This window comes from Lolium perenne, chromosome 1 (assembly GCF_019359855.2).
Source record: "Lolium perenne isolate Kyuss_39 chromosome 1, Kyuss_2.0, whole genome shotgun sequence".
In the NCBI taxonomy this organism is placed as follows: Eukaryota; Viridiplantae; Streptophyta; class Magnoliopsida; order Poales; family Poaceae; genus Lolium; species Lolium perenne.
In genome coordinates, this window is record NC_067244.2 from 180,065,841 (window position 1) to 180,082,870 (window position 17,030).

At 43.7% G+C, this 17,030-nt stretch overlaps 2 protein-coding genes across 2 annotated transcripts; one reads left to right on the top strand and one right to left on the bottom strand.

The window, feature by feature from the left end:
• Positions 1 to 1,641: 1,641 nt before the first annotated feature.
• On the top strand, positions 1,642 to 7,649 carry LOC127314517 (nucleoside hydrolase 3). The gene is made up of 10 exons (XM_051344993.2): positions 1,642 to 1,895; positions 2,361 to 2,540; positions 2,626 to 3,201; positions 3,309 to 3,593; positions 3,677 to 3,799; positions 4,021 to 4,218; positions 4,319 to 4,554; positions 4,654 to 4,831; positions 6,654 to 6,962; positions 7,082 to 7,649. Exons 1-10 carry the CDS (start codon positions 1,710 to 1,712, stop codon positions 7,397 to 7,399), a joined length of 2,589 nt encoding a protein of 862 aa, XP_051200953.1. The 5' UTR covers positions 1,642 to 1,709; the 3' UTR covers positions 7,400 to 7,649.
• LOC127314520 (uncharacterized protein At4g15545) lies at positions 7,606 to 10,480 on the bottom strand. The gene is made up of 9 exons (XM_051345005.2): positions 10,027 to 10,480; positions 9,797 to 9,865; positions 9,408 to 9,464; positions 9,207 to 9,270; positions 9,020 to 9,109; positions 8,722 to 8,940; positions 8,480 to 8,522; positions 8,078 to 8,156; positions 7,606 to 7,961 (listed from the first exon to the last, which is right to left on the bottom strand). Exons 1-9 carry the CDS (start codon positions 10,324 to 10,326, stop codon positions 7,869 to 7,871), a joined length of 1,014 nt encoding a protein of 337 aa, XP_051200965.1. The 5' UTR covers positions 10,327 to 10,480; the 3' UTR covers positions 7,606 to 7,868.
• Positions 10,481 to 17,030: the final 6,550 nt, after the last annotated feature.

Here is a 17,030-nt window from a genome sequence, read left to right on the forward strand (position 1 = left end):
CACTACAGTACATCAACTTGCGAAAGTTGCATCAAGTACCAAGAAATTGCTACTTCATTGGATCCATAATAAGTGTTGTGTCTTTAGTTCAAATTTTATTTAGAAGTAGTAGTTTTAATCATATTTACTCCGAAGAACGCCATGGGAGGAAAAAGAAGACACATTGGTGGGGTTTTGACGTAAGTTTTAACAACATTTAGGTAAGTTTAGAACTTTGGCCTCGGTTTAACGGTAGTTTGGCGTAGGTTACAGGATTCTTCACTCCTTCAATCATGAACAGGTCCAACGGTTGAGATCTTAAATATAGACGTGACCTTGTTCTGAAAATCCGATCTACACTGGTTCCATTGAATCTTACCCCTATTCACCATTAAAGTACTAGCTAGCTCGTACCCCTTACATTAGAATTTAGCAAATAAGTACCGAAACAATTCATATAGCATCCCGATGCGACCATTCCAACCATTGAACCCAGTAGAACCGCACAGCCTACTCTGTGACGCAACTGTATGAAGTAAATGGTAACGTGCTTGTCCCTGTAGCTGGCTGAACGTGTTGGCGCGCCAAAAGGTCATTGGTCGGTTTCATGATTCCCTGGTGTCCCGGCCAATTTGCTCCACCGTCGAGTCATTTTCGGCCTCCAAGGACAGAGGTGGACTAGTGACTGGAAGGAGGTCAGCCGTTGGGGGTGCATGGTCACTCACTCCTGCTCCAAATGCGAGACGACGACGATCGAGGCTTGTAGCCCGGGCTAGGCCACCAGGGAAGTTGGAAAACGACCACGATCAAAAACGTAACATTCCGAGAACCAACCTGTGGTTGGATGGTTAGGGAGGCGCATGACTTCTAACCTACCGTAGCTCAAATCGCAGATTTGACACTTTCGCTGCCTTATAAAGCGTGAAATATTCTTCACTGGGAGCGACGGCCCCGCCGATCGCGAGGCGCCTGTGGTGACTTCGTCAATCTCAAGACCCGCCGGATCAGTTCTTCGATGCAGTATCTTGGAGGTGCTCATAGGGGTAGGGTGTGCGTGCGTGCGTTCATAGAGGTGAGTGTGTGCGCGTATTTATGAGCGCCTTTGATTGTACTGTGTTCCGCAAAAAAAAAAAAAACGTAACATTCCCTCCGGCCCTAATTAAGCACTTGTTGCATATTTGCCAAATCTGTGACAAATTGCCGGACAGATTGACCTAGTCCAGATTTAGCTGATATTTTACCTTATTCGTGATATACATACATATATATACATAGAGAGAGCAGGAGAGGTACTTGGAAGTACTATACTTTCTTCGTCTAAAAAAGGATGTTACAGATTTATCAAGTATTTTTTTATATATATCTAGACGTGATTTACAAATCTGTGACATCTTTTTGGGAAGGATGGAATTTTTTTTCTCCCTAAACGTATCAATTCACAACTCTTTTTGATAGCACATATTTAATGCATAGTATAAGATACGTCTAAAAATAAGGTCGAGTCCTGGCCGGGGCCGTTGATGGCTCGGTCGGTCAGTGCTTATGTTTATTTTTTTCGAAAAAAACGTGCTTATGTTGGATTTGTGTGATTGATCCTACCCATCCATACGACTGTATTAATCCACTCCCATTAATGCCCACGGAGACGAAGGAAGGCAACCAATATCTCCCATAAAAGGCACCCATCATGCAGGGAAAGCACCAAAGCTAGAGTAGCCAGGCACCAACTCATGGAGAAGCCGAGAGCGCGGTCATGGATGACTGCGGCGGCGCTGGTGGTGTTCTTCGCGGTGGCCGCCGCCGCGGCGCCGGCGTCGGCGCCGAGGAGGATCCTGGTGGACACGGACATGGACACGGACGACCTCCTGGCGCTGCTGTACATCCTCAAGCAGGACCGGTCCGAGTTCGACGTCAAGGTTGGTGCCACCATATGTCCTCCCCCATCTCTGCATGCGTCGCCGGCCATGTATGCGTCTCTAGACTCTAGCGTAGCAGAATGTTCTGCTGATCCCATCCCGTCGTATTCGCTCGTGCGCATAGGTAGGTTTCTTCCTTTTGGAAACGGTCCGTCTCCAATGGATCTCCCGGCCTGCAATCTGCATGCGTGCGCGCGCGTGCGCCGTCTCGCATGATTGTTTGCATTGTCGACATTGCCCATTAGTTAAATTACTTATTAGGTTCAAAAAGGGTAGCGGTTTAATCTTTTGCTGGGAGAAAGAGGAAGCAATTCAATCTTTGGTGAGAAAAAGAGGAAGCAATTTAGATAGGACAACGATGGCGCATCTTGGGATTGCTTTGACTCCCTGCTTCGATTCTCTCTCTTTCTAGACTAGACGAGATTATTCTAACGAGTCGTGATGTGAACGTACACTGCTGCACAGGCCATTACCATCAACGCTAACGCATGGATCGACGCCGGGCACGGCGTCAACCAGCTCTATGACATCCTCTACATGATGGGCCGGGACGACGTCGCCGTCGGGGTCGGCGGCGACGGCGGCATATCGGACGACGGCGAGATACAACCCGACGTCGGCGGCTACCTCCCACTCATAGACCAGGTAACAATAGCATACTCCAAGAAAATGCACCGACGACGACCCCGCGCGGCCGCGCCTGACTAAAACTTGAACACACGAACGGCAGGGCATGTCGACGGCGGGCGGCTGCCGGTACCGGCAGGCCATCCCGCCTGGGCGACGCGGCGGGCGACTGGACGCCGACACCAACTCCGGTGTATGGAGGGGCTTCCTCCCGCGGGGTCCCCGGCGGTACGAGCCGCTGCGGCAGCCCACGGCGCAGCAGGTGATGGTGGACACGCTCTCCGCCGGCCCCACCACGCTGCTCCTCCTCGGGACCCTCACCAACGCCGCGCTCCTGCTCATGGCGCGCCCGGACCTGCGCCGCAACGTTGAGCACATCTACGTCTCCGGCGGGAGCGTGCGGGCGCCGGGCAACCTCTTCACCGCCTACAACGCCAACCCGTTCGCCGAGTTCAACGTGTTCGGCGACCCTTTTGCCGCCTACCAGGTGCTCCACTCGGGCGTCCCCGTCACGCTCGTGCCGCTCGACGCCACCAACACCATCCCGGTCACCGAGGAGTTCTTCGCCGAGTTCGGGCGCCGGTGGCAGAGCACGCCCGAGGCGCGCTACTGCTTCCAATCGCTGGACAAGGTCCTGAGGAGACACAGAAGACCGGGGCCCGACCTCCACGGCAGCACGGCAAGCTCTCAATTCAAAATCTCTCTCTGGCTATTTCATCCTTTAAAACTAGATAGATTCAGCATTAGCTAATTTTGGTATGAAAATATTTCTACTTATAAATGCAGGGCTATTATTTATGGGATTCATTTGCCGCCGGCGTGGCGTTCTCTGCCATGCGCAATGGCGAGGCCAATGGTGGGAATGAGTTTGCCGAGCTACAGTATATGAACATCACGGTGATCACTTCCAACGAACCCTACGGTGCGCACGACGGCTCAAACCCCTTTTTTGACGGCCGGGTGATACCTAAGTTTGGTCTGAAGGATGGTGGAGCTCACAGTGGCCATGTCCAGACTGGGATCAGAGACAGCTTCTGCCTGGTGCCGGGAAGCAACAACGGAAGATGCGAGGTAGTGTCCTAATTATGCATGCAGAATTTTTCCATGTTAAGAAAAAATCTGAATTCAGAAAAACTTGCAATTTCTCCTTGTAGGATGGATACACCAAGGAGGTGTCTGGTTCAGAAGGAGTCAGGGTTCGTGTCGCGACGAGCGCAACGCCAAACACGGATAACAGTAGCACACTTGACAGGGAATTTTTCAAGAGCTTTTTAGAGGTAAGCGACGGCGGCGAGATTTAAAATCTGGTGTCACATCTAGCAACTCACAATGTTGACAAATTTCGCAAATACCACATTTTTTCCAATGTTACAAACTCGCAGCAAATATCTACAAGAGTATACTTCCAGTTTTTTTTTGTCGAAAAAATAGTAAATTTCACGTATGAGGAATCATATCTGAATTAAATTGCAGTCTGCAACTGAACTATTTTCTTCAGGTTCTGAATCTCCCTGAACAAGCTGGTCGTTTCAACATCAGTACACAGTTCCCATATTATAGAGAAGTTCTTTATAAGCCAGATTTCATGAATGTGAACAAGGGAAAGCCAGTAATCTTTGACATGGACATGAGCCCTGGAGATTTTGTTTCCCTTATATATCTCCTGAAGGCACCAAGAGAAGTGATAGATCTGAAGGTGAGGAAGAAAACTTGACTGAAAATCTGTTGAACGAACATCATGCTGTGCAATTGAACAGCCAGGTTTCTAATAAAGTCACTTTACTAACATATAATAGGGGGTTCTGGTCAATGGCAATGGCTGGGCGAATATCGCAAGCATCGATACTGTTTACGACATTCTACATATGATGGGCCGCGACGACATTCCAGTTGGTCTCGGCAATACTACTGCATTGGGCACTCCAACCCTTGGTTGCACTAATGCTTATGCTGTTCCACTGGGCAGTGGTGGATTTATTGATTCAGACACATTGTATGGACTGGCTCGATCGTTGCCAAGAAGTCCTAGAAGGTAAACAGAAAAAAAGTTCTGCATCCAATTCATTTGAATGATACATGAGCATGTGACAATGGCGAAAAATATTTACACGGTTATTGATCGCATGATCAGATACACTCCTCAAAGTTCAGATGATCCGGAACATCGGCAGCCACTGGCTTTTGAGGTCTGGCAGTCTGTCAAGAAGCAACTTGGTCCAGGTGACAAGATCACTCTTCTTACCAGTGGACCTCTCACCAATTTGGCCAATATTTCACTCTCTGACAGAGATGCAAGCTCTGTGATAGAGGTCAGTGTTATTTTACTATATCTTTCAAATGATGGTTATGATAGTTCATCAACAGCTTTTACATCCCTTTTTCCGCCATCTGAAAAAAACTATAACAGAAAAAGAAATAACTAACTTGAACAGAACAAAACTCATCCGGAACAAACTTACATAACCAATTTCCTATAAAATCTCTAACAAACAATTAAGCACAATAGATATGGAAGCTGATGTTAATGGCTTAATATATCGGTTTTATATTATTTTATCTGTAGCAAAAGCATGGAAATATTGCTAACCGGACATTCTTTCATTGAACTGCTTTTGTAGCATATTTGCCCCCTGTTCCTTATTTCAAGTTTGTGTTTAGTCCATACCACTCATGTTGCAAACTAGGAATGTTCTATCCTTGAAAGAGAGTTTTTTCATTAAAAATGTGTTGTCTCTATATCAGAAGTACTAGGGCATATGTAATGCCTTTCTCCTGCATTCCAACATCAGCCTAGCTATTAATCCTACATTATTTGCAAACTCTCTTAAAAAAATTGTCGCCTACAAGCACATTCAAAATGAAATGAACATTGTGGTTAAACTTATATACATGATGTTGCTTTATATTTTAATTGTGATAGGATATATTTTATAATGCAAAATTTTCAGGTTAATACATGTTACTTTCTCATATAGTGAGTGATACTGACCTCGACGGGGTATTTGCAATACTATGAATCCGAATATACACCAAGCTGATGTCATGCTTAACAAAATAAATTAGCAAAGCCTCTTGAATTAATATATTTTAAATCTGTAAGTCGTTTTTTCTTAGATTAGAGGAAATTTTCTGAAAAACAATTAATTTTTACGACTTGCACTCTTTAGATATAAATATGTTTAAATTAAATTGACACTTCAAAAGTACCTTATTACATGTTTCACTTCTCTATCGGATACAAAAAGTGCAGATACATACATCTCTAAATATAACGATAAAATTAGATATCATAATTATCACTTCTTTATCAACTGTAATGAAATTTTCGACATTGATCATGCATAACAGTCATGAGTGTGACCACAAAGTTGCATGGCCCTGGCATTATTTTTCTTCGAGACAAGATAAAATAAATAAAGAGTATTTATACTAAACTTATATACTTATTTGAATCTCATTTGTATCAAATTACATTTTGACAAGTACATTTATATTACTCAATTAATATAATTAATCGTGTAACAGTATTGATACAATATTAGTTATAGTGTACACAAATCTAATGTCTATGATAAAGAATACATTTGAGTTGTGCTAATTTAAATGGTATCTTATAACAAAGCTGAATCTTGAACATGGGAAAATAAGAATGGACCCCCACCCCTATCTCTCTCCGTGTTCCACTGTGTTGCACGTATTTAATCATCATTATATATGTTGAGATCTTACGAACAGTAGTTTCTAGTGTATGATTAAGTATAAGCAAAGAGATATTCTAGAGTACATTAAAGGTGTTTATGAGAAGTTTTTCATTGAAGTGTTGGCTGATTTTCTGTTTTTTATCATGGTAAAATATGTCATACATGTTCCAGTGGGTTCATTAGTGGATAACTCGTGGGTGCTTTGTACTTCATGCTTAAATAGCAACACTTATAATAATTGCCAATGAACATCAAACTGCTGCAGATTCTACTACATGCAGTTTGATTAATTGATATGCTCACCGGTATCATATAGTGCTCCCTATATTCAGATGTGTATTTTGATTTGCTATCCGTTAATACTTATTTTTTTCTTGAATACTCTATGTGTGTACACTAATCTTGCTAAGCACATTCTCTCCATATGCAGAGAGTTTATGTTGTTGGAGGGCTCATCATCACAGGTGGAGGTCATGAGAAGGGGAATGTGTTCACTGTTCCATCAAACAAATATGCAGAGTTCAACATTTTTCTTGATCCACTGGCTGCAAAAACAGTCATAGAATCCAATTTGAATATCACACTCATTCCCCTTACCCCGCAAACAAAAGCGGCTTCGTTTGGGGCTGTCCTGGAAGCCTTGGAGCAAACCCAGCAAACTCCGGAATCAATGTTTGTCCATAGGATGTTCTCCTTATTGAACCAACTTCAGAGTAAACAGAAGTTATATCACCATGTGGTAACGGACTGCTATTCGCCATGCTTTTCTGTGCACGTGATACTGACACATAGTTTCTTTAAATTGTTCTATGCAAATTATCAGGCATAATTTTGTTTTTACAAATTGTCCTATTCCAGGATATATTTTTGGGAGAAGTTCTTGGTGCGGTTTACATGGTCCAGGGATCTGAATTGAAATCCTCCGTGAAGTTGAAGCCAATAAGCGTTATTGCCAACGCAACAAAAAGCACAGATGGGCAGATTGTGATCAGCAAGCAGAGTACGAAGCTCGTAACAGAGTTAAGTGATTTCAATGCTGAAATATATTACAATCGATTGGCAAATTCTTTAGCGAACAAGAAGCAGTCCGCCGTTATTGGGAGCTTTGAAGAACAAATGGCGATTTGGAGCAGGCCGCCGAATAATTCAGGGCCTGGACATAACAAATTCTTATAGTAGTACTGCTAAGAAATATCAAAGATTAGATACCAAGAGGTCCACTATAGAGTACATAATGTTCAGTCGTCTTACCGTACTAGAAGAAGTAAGATCCAACGGAGTTAAAATTGTATGAAAAGTACTTTTATCTTCTCAAGATGGATTTAATTGATTATGGTACTTGAGAGAGAGAACATTTGTTTTGACTTGACTTATACGAAACATCATAAATTTAGGAGGGCAAGAACCATTGCCTCCTAATTGCACATTTTGCATTTGTATTTATATGTAATAGCTGTAGCTTACAGATAATTCAGGACTTTACATTAACAGCAACACGAAACTTTAAAACTATATACCCGAAATATGCAATGATAGGAGGTGACTTCTACAAATTTTAAATACAATAAATACCAATCATATGAATCATAAAGCCAGCAAAACCTGGATCATAAGTAATCGTAAGAGAAGATTCTGATTCAGGACTCTAATGATGACTGCGGGTAATTAGACTCTCAAAGATGGTGTACAGGTCGCTGTTTTCAGGGCCAAAGATTGCATCAGCCTTTCTTAGTGTATCCTGCAAGAGTCACATAAGTCTAGTGAGCACTAAAGGGAACAAAATTCTGAAGATATAATAATACTATTTTAGATATAGCAAAACAAACAGTAAATCCTATTTATACACATGTATACCTCTCTTGTCTGCTTGTGTGCGTTCAGCTCCTTTACATTGGCTAGGAACGCGCTGAACTGCTCATAAGACATGCGGTTTCTGCATGTTTGCGAAGTTTAGGTCAGGAGTGAGGTGAAACTGTGAAAGTGTCCATCTGTGCTAGTGGATATGAAACTGCTTCTGGTAAAGCACCAAGATTGACGTAAACATTTTATGCACTTGTAAGATTATTTTATAGTTCAAACTGTGTAGTTCTTTAAGGGCATCCAAATTACATACTTTCAAAAGTTTTTACATAAAAGCGACATAGATGTAGATTAGGAAAAGGTAGGTAAACATAATAAATGGCGTATCAATTTTCTAACTAACAATATTTTGAGATACTTGATGTTCAGAGTAGAGCTCATTGACACAATATGTACCTGACTTGACGAAAGAACTCTTTTCCATCAACTCGTGTTCGTGCTGAAACAAATACAAATAAAATTAAACAGCATAAATTAGTGAGGATTCACGGACCAAAAAAAATCCTGTAAGAATCACAGCTGCACTCATTTATTACGAACTTCTAGAAATTATGCATAGCAAGTGTTCATATTTCACAGAAAAGTAGCAACAATATTACATATACATACACTATTTTCGGCAAGCTATCAAAGCTAACCTGTTTGACTTGCTGCCTCAAATGGCGATGTCATTGAGCTATGTTGACTAGAAAAGAGCGAAGATCTGTCGTCGAGCCTGTTCATTGATGCAATTGAGATTGAATGCCGCCTTGGTGGTGAGAGTGGTGCATAGCCCCTTGGAGGTGAGCCTGGAGGAGTAAGCTTTGGTGTGCTGTTGTATGACGGGATATATACATGCGTGCGGGGTGGCCTAGGTACTGCAAGTATAAAAGGTTGTTATGTGCTGAATATTAGTGAACATGATTTTACACTCAATAGTGTGAGAAGCAAAAGTACCATCTGGCTCAGCATGACTATCCTCCGAAGCAGAACTTGCAGTTTCTGACAGCTGTGATGACTTGGAAGTTGGAAATTCTGAATCTTCATCTGATAAAATCCACAAATAAAATTTAGTCTTGTCATATAATATGACCTGGCGTAGGGGAGTACACCTAGCACAAGAACCATGAAAAATCTGCAGTACCTCCAACAGATGGTGCAGAGGAGAAATTCGAAGATTCAGTGAGCTTTGCCCTGGGAGTAATGTTCTATAACATAACAAACGAAAAATCACTTGCTATGCAAACAAACTTGATGCAAAATCAGGAGAAGAATTTCAGAGTCATTGTTTAGCATGATAGCAGTAAGTAAACCGGCCATTAACATGTAAATGCAGACAACTTACAGGTTTGTCATCGTCTTCCTGAAGTGACTGCATAAGCGTCTTCTTGAAAACTTCCAACTGCGTAACCAAGCAGGAGCGTTAGATAGATAGTAAAAAGCACATAATCTTTATGGTCTGAAACAGTAACGAGCAAAAACTCTCTACAGGCTTACAATAGCACAGAACTCCTAACATTTTCACACTAATGAGTTGGTTCACTTGCATATAATTTGCAATCCAGGGCATGAACTAGGCAAGGACAAAGACTACAGACCGCATAGCAGAGGTGACCTCAAGAACATTACATAACTGATGCGTCGATAAATTTAACATTTTTACATTGAAACAGAGACACGCGTCTGTCTAATTCGACTCGAGAATGCAATGCAACGATATGTATGCCATGTTACCTTGGCGACGTCTCTGTTCAGCTTCTTGACGGTGTTCGACAGGTTGGCATTCTCTTTCAGCACTGTCTCCTGCATATTCAGTCAAAAGCAGAGAAACATCAATTTGGTTATTTGATCGAACAGCTACGAGAGGAAAGCCGAGTTGGCCGGCAACCGAGGCTGGAGCCTGTCGCCTTGAGCCAATTGTCAGTAAAGCTGAGCTCACGACCGGCTACTGCAAACAGACTTACCTTCTCGTCCTCTGCGCGGCTGAGGCGGTCGGTGGCGAGCGCGAGCGCGGACTCGAGCTGCTCGACGCGCTCGCGGAGGTCCTCGGCGGTGTCGTCGCGCTGGGCGAGCTGCGCGCGGAGCGCCGCGGCCTCCGCCTCGAGCCGCCCGACGCGGGACGCCAGCGCGATGGAGGTGATCTTGCGCGCCACGTCGAGCTGCTCGAACGGGTCGGCCGGGAGCACCGCCGCCAGCTCCTCGGGCAGCCCGAAGCCCACGGCCACGGCCGCCACCGGCGCGTCCTCACCTTCGTCCGCCATCATCCTGTGCGCTTCCACCTAGTCGTCCCTCCGTTTCCCCGTCGTCTTGCTGCTGCTCTGGTGCATGGCTCTAGTGTTATCTGCGTAGCCGCGGGCGCGGGGGATTAGGATCACGCACGCACGGGAGCGCGAATTTTGTGTGGTGGTGGTGATGGAAGCGCGCCAGCGCCATGGGGTGTTGGTTGGACTCGGAGGCTTCCGGCCTCCCTCGTCGCTCTCGATGTGCAGTGCCTCGGTCGTGGCTATGGCTGGCCGCGTTTCGGCGAGCCAACTTGCGGATCCGGGCGCCGTCCCGCCGGTTCTTCCGGTTCGGAAACAGCAGCGGTTGTGTGTGAGCCGAGAAAATGAAAAAAAAAAAAACTATAGATTTTGCTCTTATCCTTCTCTTTTCAATAAAATTGGTTTCGTGTGACTCCAATCTCTAAATATTGCGATTTTAAGTTTGCCTTTGTTTTGAAAAGAAAAGAAAAGAAGGTTGGTATCAGGCCAGTGCCACCGCACCTGCTAGCGCTTACGGTACCGGGTTGCTCCCCAACACCCAGAACCACCTTGCACTCGTGTGGCCGAAGACCGGCACCAGCACCGGTACCAGTGTCGATGGTACCGAGCCACTCGGCCCGGTGGTACTGGGCCTCCTCTGTCGGTAGTACCGGGCCGCCCGACCGCGCTGCTCACTCCGTTTGGCTCCCGCTCCAGGCCGCACGCTGCTAGCCCGCACGCCAGTTGTTGTCGTGCTCAACGCCGCTTGCCTCAGCCCTCTGCTCGATCCCACGCAGCAAGCGCTCGCCGCGTTGACCCTGCCCGGTCGCCCCACCCCCACGCCGCTGCCTGGCTAGTCCCGCGACCGCTCGCCTCTAATTTGTTTCTTCTGACGAATTTGCATGGATGAGCGCCGGGCAGTACTACCGGCCCAGCCAGGCGGTAGTACCGGTCCAAGCTGGATTTTGGTCAGATTTCGAGCCCAAGGAGGAGAAATGTGAGGGCACCTATTTAAAGCATTTTCTCTCTCTCCCTTAGGTGACTCCTTCCCCAACAAGATCTCCTCCATTGGTGCACATTTGAGAGCTCCTTCTCACTCAAATCCCTCCATGATTTTTGCTCATATTTGAGAAAAAAAGAGGGGAGATCTAGATCTATATTTGCACCAATCAAATTCCCCTCTTTGTGAGGGAATCCATAGATCTAGTTCTTGGAGAGAAATTTGGTGTCCCCCTTCATATTTTGTTCTTCCTCTCTTATGTCCCCAATAGCTTTAGTAGCTTTGTTGAAATTTGAGAGTGAATGATTTGAGCATCTTTGTGGTTTTTTGCCATTGCATTTGGTGCATCGGTTTGAACTCTCTGCAGTGACACATGAAGGTGAAAGTTCGTGAGATATTCACTTCGGGATCTTGTTCCTCTTGGGTCTTTGGACCCTAGATGGTTTAGTGGTCTTTCTGGTTCTTGGGGCCTTCAATTAAGTTGTGGAGATTTCTCAAGTGCAAGTCCTTTGTGGCAGTATATTGGGAGCCTCCAATTGAGTTGTGCAGATAGCCCCAAGCTTTGTGCGGGTTTAGTGACCACCCTCAAGGTCCCATGGTGGATCAAGGACTTCCCTTCTGGTGGGAAGGCTGGAGAAGAATACGGTGAGGCCTTCATGGCGTTTGGAGTGCTTTGTCCTACACACCGCTCCAACGGAGAGTAGCACTCGCAAGAGTGTGAACTTCGGGATACATCATCGTCTCTGTGTCACCTCGGTTATTCTTGTACCCGAGCTCTTTACTTATGTACTTTACTTTGTCATAGCGTTCGTGCTTCAAGTTATATATCTTGCTATCACATGGTTGCTTGTATTGCTTAGCATAAGTTGTTGGTGCATGATACGCGTACAGCACGCGTCCGTTGGGAACCCCAAGAGGAAGGTGTGATGCGTACAGCGGTAAGTTTTCCCTCAGTATGAAACCAAGGTTTATCGAACCAGTAGGAGCCAAGAAGCACGTTGAAGGTTGATGGCGGCGGGATGTAGTGCGGCGCAACACCAGGGATTCCGGCGCCAATGTGGAACCTGCACAACACAAACCAAAGTACTTTGCCCCAACGAAACAGTGAGGTTGTCAATCTCACCGGCTTGCTGTAACAAAGGATTAACCGTATTGTGTGGAAGATGATTGTTTGCAGAAAACAGTAGAACAGTATTGCAATAGATTGTATTTCAGTATAGAGAATTGGACCGGGGTCCACAGTTCACTAGAGGTGTCTCTCCCATAAGATAAACAGCATGTTGGGTGAACAAATTATAGTTGGGCAATTGACAAATAAAGAGGGCATGACCATGCACATACATATTATGATGAGTATTGTGAGATTTAATTGGGCATTACGACAAAGTACATAGACCGCTATCCAGCATGCATCTATGCCTAAAAAGTCCACCTTCAGGTTATCATCCGAACCCCCTCCAGTATTAAGTTGCTAACAACAGACAATTGCATTAAGTATTGCGCGTAATGTAATCAATAACTACATCCTCGGACATAGCATCAATGTTTTATCCCTAGTGGCAACATCACATCCATAATCTTAGAGATTTCTGTCACTTCCCCAGATTCACGGAGACATGAACCCACTATCGAGCATAAATACTCCCTCTTGGAGTTACAAGCATCTACTTGGCCAGAGCATCTACTAGTAACGGAGAGCATGCAAGATCATAAACAACACATAGACATAACTTTGATAATCAACATAACAAGTATTCTCTATTCATCGGATCCCAACAAACGCAACATATAGAATTACATATAGATGATCTTGATCATGTTAGGCAGCTCACAAGATCCGACAATTAAGCACAATGGGGAGAAGACAACCATCTAGCTACTGCTATGGACCCATAGTCCAGGGGTAGACTACTCACACATCACTCCGGAGGCGACCATGGCGGCGTAGAGTCCTCCGGAAGATGATTCCCCTCTCCGGCAGGGTGCCGGAGGCGATCTCCTGAATCCCCCGAGATGGGATTGGCGGCGGCGGCGTCTCTGGAAGGTTTTCCGTATCGTGGCTCTCGGTACTGGGGGTTTCACGACGGAGGCTTTAAGTAGGCGGAAGGGCAGGTCAGGAGGCGGCACGAGGGGCCCACACTACAGGCCGGCGCGGCCAGGGCTTGGGCCGCGCCGCCCTGTAGTCTGGCCACCTCGTGGCCCCACTTCGTCTCCTCTTCGGTCTTCTGGAAGCTTCGTGGCAAAATAGGACCACGGGCGTTGATTTCGTCCAATTCCGAGAATATTTCGTTACTAGGATTTACGAAACCAAAACAGCAGAAAACAAAGAATCGGCACTTCGGCATCTTGTTAATAGGTTAGTTCCAGAAAACGCACGAATATGACATAAAGTGTGCATAAAACATGTAGATATCATCAATAATGTGGCATGGAACATAAGAAATTATCGATACGTCGGAGACGTATCAGCATCCCCAAGCTTAGTTCTGCTCGTCCCGAGCAGGTAAAACGATAACAAAGATAATTTCTGGAGTGACATGCCATCATAACCTTGATCATACTATTTGTAAAGCATATGTAGTGAATGCAGCGATCAAAACAATGTATATGACATGAGTAAACAAGTGAATCATAAAGCAAAGACTTTTCATGAATAGTACTTCAAGACAAGCATCAATAAGTCTTGCATAAGAGTTAACTCATAAAGCAATAATTCAAAGTAAAAGCATTGAAGCAACACAAAGGAAGATTAAGTTTCAGCGGTTGCTTTCAACTTGTAACATGTATATCTCATGGATATTGTCAACATAGAGTAATATAATAAGTGCAATATGCAAGTATGTAGGAATCAATGCACAGTTCACACAAGTGTTTGCTTCTTGAGGTGGAGAGAAATAGGTGAACTGACTCAACAATAAAAGTAAAAGAATGGTCCTCCATAGAGGAAAAGCATCGATTGCTATATTTGTGCTAGAGCTTTGATTTTGAAAACATGAAACAATTTTGTCAACGGTAGTAATAAAGCATATGTATCATGTAAATTATATCTTACAAGTTGCAAGCCTCATGCATAGAATACTAATAGTGCCCGCACCTTGTCCTAATTAGCTTGGACTACCGGATCATCGCAATGCACATGTTTTAACCAAGTGTCACAAAGGGGTACCTCTATGTCACTGTACAAAGGTCTAAGGAGAAAGCTCGCATTGGATTTCTCGCTATTGATTATTCTCAACTTAGACATCCATACCGGGACAACATAGACAACAGATAATGGACTCCTCTTTTATGCATAAGCATGTAACAACAATTAATAATTTTCTCATATGAGATTGAGGATATATGTCCAAAACTGAAACTTCCACCATGGATCATGGCTTTAGTTAGCGGCCCAATGTTCTTCTCTAACAATATGCATGCTTAACCATAAGGTGGTAGATCTCTCTTACTTCAGACAAGACGAACATGCATAGCAACTCACATGATATTCAACAAAGAATAGTTGATGGCGTCCCCAGAAACATGGTTATCGCACAACAAGCAACTTAATAAGAGATAAAGTGCATAAGTACATATTCAATACCACAATAGTTTTTAAGCTATTTGTCCCATGAGCTATACATTGTAAAGGTGAAGAATGGAAATTTAAAGGTAGCACTCAAGCAATTTACTTTGGAATGGCGGAGAAATACCATGTAGTAGGTAGGTATGGTGGACACAAATGGCATAGTGGTTGGCTCAAGGATTTTGGATGCATGAGAAGTAATCCCTCTCGATACAAGGTTTAGGCTAGCAAGGTTTTTTGAAACAAACACAAGGATGAACCGGTGTAGCAAAACTCACATAAAAGACATATTGTAAACATTATAAGACTCTACACCGTCTTCCTTGTTGTTCAAACTCAATACTAGAAATTATCTAGACCTTAGAGAGACCAAATATGCAAACCAAATTTTAGCATGCTCTATGTATTTCTTCATTAATGGGTGCGAAGTATATGATGCAAGAGCTTAAACATGAGCACAACAATTGCCAAGTATCACATTACCCAAGACATTTATAGCAATTTACTACATGTATCATTTTCCAATTCCAACCATATAACAATTTAACGAAGAAGAAACTTCGCCATGAATACTATGAGTAGAGCCTAAGGACATAATTGTCCATATGCTACAGCGGAGCGTGTCTCTCCCACACAAAGAATGCTAGGATCCATTTTATTCAAACAAAACAAAAAACAAAAACAAACCGACGCTCCAAGAAAAGCACATAAGATGTGATGGAATAAAAATATAGTTTCAGGGGAGGAACCTGATAATGTTGTCGATGAAGAAGGGGATGCCTTGGGCATCCCCAAGCTTAGACGCTTGAGTCTTCTTAGAATATGCAGGGGTGAACCACCGGGGCATCCCCAAGCTTAGAGCTTTCACTCTCCTTGATCATGTTGTATCATCTCCCTCTCTTGATCCTTGAAAACTTCCTCCACACCAAACTTAGAACAACTCATTAGAGGGTTAGTGGACAATAAAAATTAACATGTTCAGAGGTGACATAATCATTCTTAACACTTCTGGACATTGCATATAGCTACTGGACATTAATGGATCAAAGAAATTCATCCAACATAGCAAAAGAGGCAATGCGAAATAAAAGGCAGAATCTGTCAAAACAGAACAGTTCGTATTGACGAATTTTATCGAGGCACCAGACTTGCTCAAATGAAAATGATCAAATTGAATGAAAGTTGCGTACATATCTGAGGATCACTCACGTAAATTGGCATAATTTTCTGAGTTACCTACAGAGAAAACAGCCCAGATTCGTGACAGCAAAGAAATCTGTTTCTGCGCAGTAATCCAAATCTAGTATGAACTTTACTATCAACGACTTTACTTGGCACAACAAAACACTAAACTAAGATAAGGAGAGGTTGCTACAGTAGTTAACAACTTCCAAGACACAAAATAAAAACAAAGTACTGTAGTAAAAACCATGGGTTATCTCCCATAAGCGCTTTTCTTTAACGCCTTTCAGCTAGGCGCAGAAAGTGTGTATCAAGTATTATCGGAGGGTAGTGCATCATCCTTACCTTGGGCTTTACCCTTACCTTTCTTGTTGTTTTTCTTTCTCTTTGATTTAGGAAATGTATGATTCCCCCCCGGTATAGAGGTGAAATCCTGGATGCCTTCTCCCACATCTATGACTGCTCCCAATAGTTTTAGCAGGGATCTTCCGAGTGTGATTTTTCCTGTCCCTACACATTCAATAACAAGATAATCAATGGATATTGTTCTTCCAAGAATGGTTGTATGCACACCTGCGGCTATTCCCTTAGGAATTATAACAGAGTTATCAATGAGAGTTATTTCTTCTCCTCCTTCATCAACTCCCCAAAGTTTCAAAGATTTATAAATGCTCTCAGGTATAAGGCAAAATTCAGACATAATATCACAGTTGGCACGAAGAGTTTGATCACCGATAACAATTTTAACAGTAGGATCCCATAATGAAGGTTTAGAGTTCACTAAAACTTGTTCAAGACGATTACGAACATGGTGATAGTTGTTATCCAAGCGAGATGTACTTATCTCGAGATTGTTTAATCTATTATAAATGCTAATAAGGGCTGAATCAAAGTTATTAGCTGAATCATGTGATGCAACCAACTTATTTATGGCATTAAAAGCTTGATCCCCATTGCAATGAAGGAAATCTCCTCCCACTA

Excerpts from the sequence above, each read along its gene's own strand:
- LOC127314517 (XM_051344993.2), top strand. The coding sequence starts at position 1,710 with ATGGAGAAGCCGAGAGCGCGGTCATGGATGACTGCGGCGGCGCTGGTG. Across the intron at positions 3,202-3,308 it reads CCGACCTCCACGGCAGCACG|GGCTATTATTTATGGGATTC; the intron begins GCAAGCTCTCAA and ends TTATAAATGCAG. Across the intron at positions 6,963-7,081 it reads AGAAGTTATATCACCATGTG|GATATATTTTTGGGAGAAGT; the intron begins GTAACGGACTGC and ends GTCCTATTCCAG.
- LOC127314520 (XM_051345005.2), bottom strand. The coding sequence starts at position 10,326 with ATGATGGCGGACGAAGGTGAGGACGCGCCGGTGGCGGCCGTGGCCGTG. Across the intron at positions 9,465-9,796 it reads TGAACAGAGACGTCGCCAAG|TTGGAAGTTTTCAAGAAGAC; the intron begins GTAACATGGCAT and ends TTGGTTACGCAG. Across the intron at positions 8,157-8,479 it reads GAGTTCTTTCGTCAAGTCAG|AAACCGCATGTCTTATGAGC; the intron begins GTACATATTGTG and ends GCAAACATGCAG.